Here is an 11,535-nt window from a genome sequence, read left to right on the forward strand (position 1 = left end):
TGAGACGATACCCTTTGCGCTTTGCAGCGTCTCAAGGAATCAACTTCCCTCGTTCGACATAAAGGTAGATGTGTCCCGTCGCAGCTGATCCCAAGTGATCCGTGTAGAATCACGTTGCGCGATTGTCGAGACCTCGATCCCGTCACTCGCCAAGTCAACTAACCTGGGGAAAGCTGCATCTACGCGCCCATCTGAAGTCACTCGCAAAGTACGATATTACGTCTGCTTAGACCTCGTAAAATGGTTTTTGTAATTCTTTTGGAATTTCCTCTTTATCCATAATTCGATTAACGCTTCTTCTAATAGACAAGACAATAAACAATAAACTGGTGGCAAAGCATTTTACTCTAAGAAATTTTACTTTAAAAAACGATTCGGGAATAGATAAGCATTGTAATTTAACAAAATCAGGTATGTCTGAATCCTTGATGCATTCCTCAAACTGGCGTTATTTTCCCTTAAAGTCCAAATTGAATACATTGATTAAACGTTGTATTATTGTTAGCTAATTTGGAAAAAGAAAAAATAACCGCTTCAAAGGAAATAATTTATATACAAAACATACACGTATAGGGGATTTTATAATACAGACAAGAAATTGTTGAAAACTATTGGAATGTGAAAATTATTTACGAGATAAACGATGTTGTATCCACTATTCGATAAAAAGATCCTTGAGAACCGCACATGTACTCGTCACGAAACGATCTTCCTTCTACGCCGAACAGCTACAAATTTATTTACCTACGCGGCGCACGTCAGAGAATTTAATCCGTGCAATTTTTACACGTTACGCGCAGACGGGACAAACGTGCCCTTAGAAAAAAGAAGAAGCCGGAGGAAGCAAAGGAAGACAGCGGGAGGATGCGTAACATCTTGGCGGAGACAACCGTAAAAAAGGCACGGTGGAAAAGATGAAAGTGACCCTCGAACGGACTTTGAAAAGAACCATAAAAGTACAATGAGGGGTTAGAAGGAAGACGCCTTCGCTTTTAACGTACTGGATGAGGACGGGAAAGGGGGCGTTCAACGGCGAGCCTTGGCTCCCAGAAAATTCGTGTTTTTTACTCGAACGTCGGGAAAGATTACAAAGGACGGAAAGGGGACAAAACCTTTTTAAGATCTACGACGAAAGAAGAGGCGAGTGTCTCTGTGCTTAGGTGACGAATCTTGCGAGCGCTTGTTACGCTCGATGCTTTATTATCAGAACGAACTGCCGTAAGTCATTTTTGACTAACGATCTCGTTTCTCTGTGAGACCTCACCATGCCTACGACCTTACGCACAAAAGAGGGGAATCTCTCACGTGGCAGTGTCCCCCGGTTTCTATCCTAATTTACCAGTCACTTCGCTAATCTTATTTGCCCGACGCTGGACGCAGTTTAATTCCATTAGCGAAATTAAAGTTCTAGCAAGAGCATTTAACCGCGGATCGATACCACTAACCCGCAAACCACTGAGACAAACCCCGATGAAATCAATTCTGAATAACGCGATAATAGAAATTTTTACGTGCGCTTAACGATTTTATGCGATTAAAAATCGTATTTCTTTATTTTTCGTGCGATACGAGGCAATCGAATGTCGATAGCGAAACTACCAATTTTAGATCTCGAGTTTTTGCATTTAATAAAAATGTCGTTTCGGCAAAATTAATGTTGTCTTTTGTTGAAATAGAAACGCGATTGTGTACACTTATTTAGGTTTATCGTATTGGTTGAATTATAATCATCTACGTATAGCATTTCAAGCTTAAGTTAAGCTATAAATTAATTAATAATATGTAATTTGAAGAATTATTTATTTTGTCAAAAATCTCTCTATTTTTTCTATCTGTATATTCACATTCCGCTCTATTTTTTTTTTATTTAATTTAACTCGGAATATTTGCAAATCAATGATGCCATTAGGATGACTTATAATGACTAAAGCGATGAATAATTAATACAAATGTGAATGCAAATTAAGAATAATACAATGTTAATAAACAGACGCAGTCATTCTAAAAACTGCATATCATGAAGTATGTGATATGCATTATATAAGTTGCACAACCTAAATTACTATATCGTAAAAAAATGAAGATACATTTCATGAAATTTAATTGGACAAAATTTCGTTTCTCGTTATACATTGAAATCTATCTGTCTTCTATACGAATTACAATAGCCGTTTCGTCACTGCATTACACATATAGCAATAATTGTATATAATTGAATAAGTATTATATTCCGAAATACAACACTCGAAAATATAATAGAAAATATAATCATTTTGGTTCCAACGTATTACGCAACAACAGAATGAAAAACGAAGTGAACACACATTCCACACAAGCCAATTAGAAAGCGATCGTGACCGGAAAAAAGGAAAAAGAACTCACCTGATATAAATGATGACCCCGTTGGTGCATATCCTTTTCCATCCACGTGGTACCGTAATCGCTTGTTGCTGCTGCTGTTGTTGCTGCTGCGTAATCACTGCACTACCGTTCATCGTCAGCACTACATTTTGTTGAACTTGATTATTGTTATTGTTCGAGTTGTTGATGCGCGGAAGCGGCGGTTGACGCGCAGCCTGCTGCGCGCACGAACCGCCGCCGTTAACCGTCGTCGCGGCAGACAAGCTGTCGTGTGCCGATTGACTTTGACTTTCGGGGCTGCTCAGGCTACTATAAGTCGACGATTCACCGGTATCAGATCGGACAGAGTCACAGCTAGTCGCACCACTACCACCACTACCAACAACAACAACACTACCGCCACCACTGACAACACCGACGTTCGAACTGGACGAAGAAAGCGACGAGCCGGTTTGGTTATCGAAACCGTCCTGTTGCCGGCTCTTCTCGTCCATATTGATACGTTGCTCGACACTGTCGCCTTGAAAAACACTCGCGGATGCTTGAGACGGTTCGTTTCCCGGCCGTACGTACGTAACACAAGCGTCGTCGTTTAAAAGACTGATACAACCCTCCCCGAGATTATTCTGCGTGATTTGACTGCCGCTATTGGTATAACCCGTGTCAGGTAGTCTCGCTCCTGCTGGATAAATTTCACCGTGGATTCTCGATGGAAATAATTTGTTGGGTAGCATCTCACCGGCGTTCACCCTGCCGATCGGCTCTACGTTATTGGTTGCGAGGTTTTCGGTATTATTCGAGTCGTTTTCCAATGGATTTCGGTTCGCCGGATTCTTCGTGTCGCACGCCGACACTACGCACGTCATCGTTGTGGTCGCGGACGTGCTGGTTGTTTCAACTAGATTCGTTTGTCTGTATAATAAACCGTTGTTGGAAACGATCGTTCCGTAATCTTCTTCGTCTTCGGTGTTACTGGTTGATATGGATCGTGCCGATCGGCTCGACTCTCCATCGGTGGACACATACTCGAGTGTTTTTAACCGACAACAATTATTGCTGCCAGCTACGGCAACCGTGCTGCCAACGGCGCTGTTATTATCATTGCAATAAATGGCGGTTTTGGCGGGAAACGTCGCCGCCGCCGTCGCCACCTGCGGCGGCAGAATGCCGGCGTACGTCGCCTGCTGCGGAGACTGATAGCCGACTGCGGTAGCAGCAGCAGCAGCGGCGGCGGCATTCTGACCGACCGCCGTCGCGTACGCAAAATTCTCCCCCGATACGTAGACTAGAACGCTATTTTGTTGAATCCCCTGTGCGTGCTGCGGATGCTGTTGCTCTTGCTGTTGCTGCTGTGGTTGCTGCTGCTGCTGCTGCTGTTGCTGTTGTTGCTGCTGTTGTCGATTATGATGGTGATGATGACCGTGATTCGGGAGAGCAGGGTGCGTGGACGGCTGCTCAGGCTTGCCGGCCATGGTCCAGGTCCAGCAGCGCTGCAAGTAACCCCGACACCGACATCACTGGAACCCAGGTAGCACGCCTACGTGGAGACACCTCCAGATTCTGCTGCATCCTCCATAAACGGGAATGATCACGCGTTTCCCACCACCGAAATCCACCGCGTTCTTTCGGTCGTTCCTCTTGGCCACGCACGCTCACCGATCATTACAATCTCACACCTGTCATCCACGTTCTCGTTCTTCGACATCCTCGGCTTTACCGCGCACGGCATACCAAATGGATAGTTTCACCGATTGTTCTTCGTTCGCTCGATTCTTAATTTCTTCGCCAATTTTTAAATCACATGCACGTTCACAAACACTTTCCTTGTTTCTAATTACAGACTCGTACTAACGGTGCCAAGATTTTGAAATTGGAGAGCATCCGTCGGATCACAGACACGCGCTATTCACCGGTCAATGTCCGTCTAACCTCTCTCCTACGATCGGTGCACTCTACCATGGTACTAGTTTCGTTGGTCGTTCGTGATTTTAATGCGTCGAAGATCACAGTAAAATTACGTCAGTGTTATTCTCCTTATCCGACAATCACATGTTACAAGAAAATAATAAGACGAGTCGACATCTTCCATTCAGTTAATATGTTTTTGTTTTGAAAACTTGTTTGCTCTGATAATAAGAGCGTTATTTCACTTTCTTTCGATTGTATGCTTACGCGGGCCAATAGATTTCTTTTACGAAAGAACAACTCAAAATCGAATAATTACTTACAATGGATAAGTAAATCGTGTTTCGTTAAATAAATCCTATGACATCTGCAGTGGGAAGAAAACAATTCCTTTGAAATTGTCATTCCCTATACCGGTTCGATGTAGAGCAAGCGGATAACATTGTTTATTAGGAAATTACGCTTCTGCTGTCATTTACAAGGTCGATTTACAAAGCGACGGCTCGCTCATTTGTCTCGTTCACCGATTCAGTCGCGTCGAAACAACACAATGGGGCCAAGCATTCAACTAACCTAGACTCTTCAACACACTGTTATTTGTAACGCGTGTACTATGTTACGCCGAAAAAACGACGTTACGAGTCAGAGATTTTTCTCAACGTTGCAGATGCCAACGAGTAACGTTTAAGTAAACTTTGGTGAAAAAGAATGCCACACTTCTAACCATGAAAAATTGAACTATATAAGAAAGTCAGGTCGTTGAGGTCGTTGTGTCATTGCCACGGTCCCGTCGCGTTATTCGCGGTCGCAATTCTGATTACTCCGTTTCACATGTACGCACTTCTCAACCGAGAAATAACGAAATATAATTCGATTATGTCATTACGAGCCACTGTCACTAAAAAAAAAATACGCTACTCTGAATCTTCGCTCACACACTAAAGAAGAAAGCCATTTTCTTCGACACTGAATACGTAAAGGTTAATAGTGACCGAGCCACGACTCACTCGATCGGTAATGGCGCGAATGCACTCTCGGTACAAAAAACACTTTATATTGCCGTAACAATTCGCGTTAAATCGCACGGACGGACGTACGTCGTGTTATGACGCTGTGTCATCGTCACAGCAGCAGTAGCACCACCACCACCACCACCACTGCCTCCACCACCACCACTAGTACTACCACCACTACCACCAGTCGCGGTTACGAACTCGGGTTAAGTTAACTAACCCTCTTCTCGACTCGAACACCTGCGCGGGCCGCGCTCATCGTTTTCACCGAACCTCACTTCTTGATCGCGTGGAAACGCACGCTTATTATATTCTGACTAGCACAGTCGCTTCGCTTGCTCGCACTGATCCCTCGTTCCCTATCTCGTAATCACTTTCTTTCGTGAAACACTTCTTCGACACCAACCATCGAACGAAATTCCATTTTGCAGATCTTATGCGTACGCTGTTTTCGCGTAACTGATATTGGAAAAATATGGCTCCCTCCGCATACCCAGAAACCTTTGCGGCATCTCCGACGTCTGGCTTTCGGGCACTCGTATACGCACGTTACAAAAACATCGACCCTCGCCGCGATTATATCGCCATCGTTAGGCTATTCTACGTAACTCAAAGGCACGTTAACATTGTTACATCTACTAATGCCACTATTTAATATACTGGCATGCGTATTCCAATTAAATTTATACGTGCATAATAAATCTTTCGTAAGTGCCGACACTTAACTAAACTAAACTGAAAATTTAAGAAAATAATTTTCTTAAATGTATATGTATATATACACATACATATGTATGTGTTGATTGCGAAAAAAATTGAAATATAACATGCACATGAGGGATCAGAGGTCGAATTTTAAACACCTTTCTTTGTTTTGACATACTTGACATTATACTTTTTCAAATTTATTTGAGACGATTGAAAACCGTACTAATCAATCACCAATTTATCTATAATAAATAAGATTATAATACGCGTCTATTTAAATTCGCTACAATAATTGCGGGCGAGTACATGACCTAGTATACAGTAAATTATGCGAAGATTGAAGGCGTGTTTAATTTAATGCAGCCGTACGATCATTAAAATGGACAGTTGTTTACGCGCATTATTCAATTTTAATGAAATATATTATATATTAAAAAGAGCAACTTTTTTATAACGTTATTGAATGCATTTTCTGAAATTATACTTTTTACTTTCAGTTCCAGTATTATGGTTATAAATAAATACTAGAACGCACAAATCTTGTTTTTTATTACAACAGATAATGAATACGCGCAGGTATAAGTCCAGTTATACACACACAGGAACCACATTTTTTCCACGAACTGTATTTTGAATAAACAAGATTTTTTTTTTAATATCGTCATATGTCACTATATGAGACTATAAACAAATATTAAACACTACCTACATGTAATGGAATAATGTACCACTGAAAAAAAAAAATAATTTTGAAGTCTATAGATCAAGATTACATTTTATTTCTGTTATAATAAATGTGTTCATCGATATTTCATACTATTTTCACGATCGTCATATTACTAATATAGACATCGATTTAAATTCCAGAAGCTTGTATTGTAATAAAATACTAATAATTTAAAGAATTTCAAGGAATATGCGAATACAGGTAAGATTACTAATTTTGTTCGACTGTCTAACTTTACTTCTCGCATTCGCAGTATGCGCGTATCGATGAAAGTCGAAAACTTAAACAAAGATATTCACAAATAGCAGAAAGTAATCAGAACGTTCAGCGTTATACGATGGACTTGATTATGTTTTGCTTTCATTATTAACGTTACACGACGTCACAAATTGTTGAATAAATTCAATTTTCCTTATCACTCTGCTTACTGATAAGTACATCTCCTTAAATACTTTTCTACAGCAAGCGATGAAGTAATTTGTAACCAGTTTACCAGCTTTCACCAGAATTTATAGTTTAATTCAGAAGTGATAATAAATGTACCATCAACAGCGTTTAAAGGTCTCCTATACAATTCAGTATTTGTGTATGTGATCTTTATACCAGAATCAATAGTGATTCCGCAGGTGTAAGTTTCACAGTCGTGCACTTATCTAAACATTTTTCTCAGGTTTTTGTCGTCTGTCTTGAAAAACTGTTATGTGTCCGCATTTTTTCGTCCTTCTGTTAATACATATGATTCAGAATCGAGCGAATGGGACAAAAGTTTAAAATGAAAGAATGATCATATTTATTGTGGATTGATGTAATTGAATTAATTCGTGGCACATTGAACTCCGGAAGAACCTCCTTCGTCTTCCTCATACGCTTGTCGTTGTTCTCTTCGCTTCACTTCTTGATCTGGATCCAAGTCCATAAGAGAGCAATCTTCTGCTCCCTCTGGAATTATAACCTCTTCTCTTGGTGGTAAACATTGTTCGAGTGTTGAAATGACAGACGGGTCCGTAGATTTTGGGAAATTCACTACAAATTGAATTATAAGCCTGCCATGTGTGAAAGGATCTTTGTAAATCGGCATTCCCTCATTCAGAATGCACTTTAAGTCTCCATGTTTTACAACAGATCCAGGATATGAAGTTATTACTAAGTCTCTCCCGTCTAAAGTGCGAATTACTTTCTGGAACCCACAAAGAGCTTCTACAAGCTCCAATTGCATCCTCATAATTAAATCGTGACGCGAACGCCTAAAATAATATAATTAACAAGCATTATAATCCAAATATGATACAATACTGTTAAATGTGATAATGTTAAACGTAACAATTATATAAAATACTAACTTAAAAATTTCGTGTTCTTTCTCTTCAAGAACAATCATAATATCTCCTGGCTCGTAATCTGGTTCTTGGTCACCTTCTCCAGCGAAAACAATCCTCTGGTTATGTACCATACCTGGGTCGACATGAACTTCCAAAATCTTCCTATCTCTAATGGTTTTTCTGCCGCCACATTGTTTGCAGCGATCACGTGGATTAATACGGTCTCCTTGACCTTTACAGTCTGGACATATACTTTGCAGATGCTGTAGCATTCCAGGTCCTAGTTGCTGTATTTGAACTTGCATACCAGAACCATGACATGTTGTACATTGTTCCACAGAACCTTTCTTCCCACCAATACCTGATAAAAATATTTTGATGTGCAACATTTCATTTCACATGTTCAAAACACCTTTAATAAATATTACTATATAATATGTACCTTCGCACTTATCACAAATGACATTTTTCTGTAAAGCTAACTTGCGTACGGTTCCTTTATACAATTCTTCTAGCGAAACGGATAAGTGATGTATAACATCTTGACCCTTGCGTTCTCTCCTACGACCCCTTCCACCAAAACCTCCACCAAAGAACATATCAAAGATATCCATTGGCGAAGAGAACACATTGCCTCCTCCACCACCTTCTTTTAAAGCTTGTTCCCCGCCTTGATCATAAATTCTCTTCTTTTCCGGATTCGACAATACTTCATACGCTTGTGAGATTTGTTTGAACTGTAATGTGAGAATTAAATTTAATAGTCAAACTTTTGTTTTATAACATTCAATTAGAATCTTTAGCATATTGTTACATTAAAAATACGAACTTTTTCTCCTTCATTAGGATTTTTATCAGGGTGATACTTTAAAGCAAGCTTTCTGTAAGCCTTTTTCAAATCTTCCTGTGTACATCCAGGTTTCACACCCAAAACATCATAAAACGTAGTTTCTTTTACCATTTTTATTGATTTATTTTCTTTGGGCGATCTTCAATTGTAATTATATTGCTCCTGCTAAAGACCAAATAAAGAGAAAATATTATAATTTTGCATTTTAATTGTCTATTGTTTTTACATATTTAATGTCTTTATAATCACTTATCGATATTTACTTTAACACGAACTATTAAACATATCAAAATAATGTTTTGGTTTTTTTGTTTTCTTCTTTATAATTATTAAGAATATGTTAGTACTATTGATAAAATTAATGTTATAATGTTTATTGTATATATTATATTAGATTTTATTATTCATTATTTATACTAATTATTTATATATAATATATTTAGATATATGTTAAAGGCTGGTTATTCTAGTATAGAAACATTCCTCAACTTGAATAACATAAATATGTAATTCATTATTCATTATAAAAATTAGCATTATCTGTACAATTTTCTTTTCACATTAATATGCATAAATTTAGTACAAAATACGTATTATGTATTTCATATTAAATACTTAATTTTATGTAGCAGACCAGTTATATACATAACAATAAATGTACATTTTCTTTTAAAACAAAATTATTTCAAAATAATAAAATATGAATCGATATTTATTATAATTGATAATACATATATCTAATAAAATAAAATTGCAGGTAAATACACATGTAGTATGTCAATTTATATATGGAAATGTAATTAAATCCATGTATATTACACCGTATTAAACATCAAAAATAGTTTTGTATTAATATCTGTTACAATAGTTTTATGAAGTATAGTAAAAGTATCACACAGTTATAAACTATACTTTTTTATTAGATGATTATTTATTTAATTATATTTATAAAATATTACACAGATGCACGATGAAAAAAATACAACATGAAAAGTCAAACACCAAATTGAGATGCTAATCGTTATGCAATTTAGGGACGTATGTATGTCCCTGATGCATGTACCATGAACTCATTATGTATTTGCATTAAAATTCATTAAGTATAGATAAACGCAAAAGGTTGAAGAAAAAGAATTTTATATTTTTTCATTGTTTTTGAGATAGATAATTTAAGATCAAAATACTAAAATATATTATTGATATTTATATACGTATACACGTTTTAAACATGGGAATTACGAGTAATGACCTTGAACTTCAAATACTTCTAATTTTAATATCGATATAACATAATTAGAAGTATATATATAAGATGAAAAAGAAAAATTATTTAAAACTTGAGATCTTTATAATCGACTTAAAGCTGAATAAAAATGTTATAATTAACGTAGAGAAGTCTTTAAAGTGTATTAATACGCTCGTAGAAAAATCCAGCAAATTGTATCCATGTGCGTGTTTCGTTTCAAAATGGCGACGACATGATATTTTAAGATGATAAAATATAATTAATTGACATAAAAAAGAAAATTAAAACCTCGTTCCAATCTAACGCAGTGTTTGTCGTATCGGGAACAAAGAACACTACACTTTCTAGATCCTTCTATTAACGTATACATGTATATACATATATACATACGCAGATACTGGAGGTTTGGACTGCCGGTAAAAAATTGAGTAACAAAAGAGTAATAAAGGACAAAATAATGATTTTCCAAAGCAAAAAAAAAATTAGCATTATCTTCCAATTTAAATGGTACAAGTGAAATTGGAGATGTAATTAGAACTTATTACGTCTTAAATGACAGATTATACTCTGCAACTTCAACCACGTTTGGTATTGACACGAACGAGAAAGGCAATAGGGGAACATCCACCATTTTTCAACGTTAAAGTGCGAGTCATGGACGAGCACGACTTGTACTATGATAAAACTTATTGACGAGTATTTCGTAATATACAATATGCTTCAACAAGCATAGAACTATTATTCAACATCCAAACACCCACTTTAAATTCCCGAATCAGTAAAATGTTCTGAAAATCGCTACAATATTCCATAATATTCTCATGCTATACCATAAATTGACTCTACACGTTACCGCTATGCGAATTCCTACCTCGAGAAAATTTCGCGAGTTCATAATCGATCGCACGATTCAACCATGAAAATTCTATCCGTTTGGACATATTTTCTAAAATATTTTGAACCTCACGATTATTTGTGTTCAGTCTTACCTGTACTAGCAGAAAGAAAGCTACTCGTGCAAAATATTCGTGTGCTGTTAACGCTCGTCCCACTCCACGTAATACAATTTGACGAACGGTTGTAAGCGTATAGAACTCTCACCAATATTACTGCTCGTACCGTACCCGTTCTCGAAACTTCCTAGGAGAGTAATGGACGTTACACGGAAGAGAACCAATCAGATGGTCGAAGAATTGCAGTCAGCGCCAAATGCAATTACGGTCTTCCTAAGAGTCTCACGGGTATTTGTCCCAGTACTTCATCGATAAAGTAGTAAATAATTAGTTCATGTACGTGAAAACAAAGAAATTCACAAATTAATATTACACAATTTCTATGTGATTTGAAATTGCAGTGAAATAAAAAAAATTTTAATTAAAAAAATTTTTAATTTTGCTTATAGTAAA

General features: G+C 37.3%; 2 protein-coding genes across 3 annotated transcripts in view; both read right to left on the reverse strand.

Moving 5' to 3' along the window:
- LOC100646174 (nuclear receptor coactivator 6) overlaps window positions 1-5,833 on the reverse strand; it is a 381,486-nt gene extending 375,653 nt beyond the window's left edge. Inside the window, exon 1 of one of the 2 annotated variants that reach the window (XM_012308030.3) lies at window positions 2,383-5,830. In XM_012308030.3, the coding sequence (XP_012163420.3) occupies window positions 2,383-3,833 (1,451 nt within the window). In that variant the 5' untranslated portion in view covers window positions 3,834-5,830. Of the gene's footprint in view, window positions 1-2,382 lie in introns of both variants that reach the window. The other variant, XM_020862847.2, reaches the window with a different exon arrangement.
- A 314-nt stretch (window positions 5,834-6,147) lies between these two features.
- LOC100645708 (dnaJ homolog subfamily A member 1) lies at window positions 6,148-11,288 on the reverse strand. The gene is made up of 5 exons (XM_012308029.3): window positions 11,119-11,288; window positions 8,863-9,048; window positions 8,476-8,770; window positions 8,055-8,394; window positions 6,148-7,958 (listed from the first exon to the last, which is right to left on the reverse strand). Exons 2-5 carry the CDS (start codon window positions 8,992-8,994, stop codon window positions 7,529-7,531), a joined length of 1,197 nt encoding a protein of 398 aa, XP_012163419.1. The 5' UTR covers window positions 8,995-9,048; window positions 11,119-11,288; the 3' UTR covers window positions 6,148-7,528.
- Between the last annotated feature and the right edge of the window lie 247 nt (window positions 11,289-11,535).

Source organism: Bombus terrestris, chromosome 4 (assembly GCF_910591885.1).
Source record: "Bombus terrestris chromosome 4, iyBomTerr1.2, whole genome shotgun sequence".
In the NCBI taxonomy this organism is placed as follows: domain Eukaryota; kingdom Metazoa; phylum Arthropoda; class Insecta; order Hymenoptera; family Apidae; genus Bombus; species Bombus terrestris.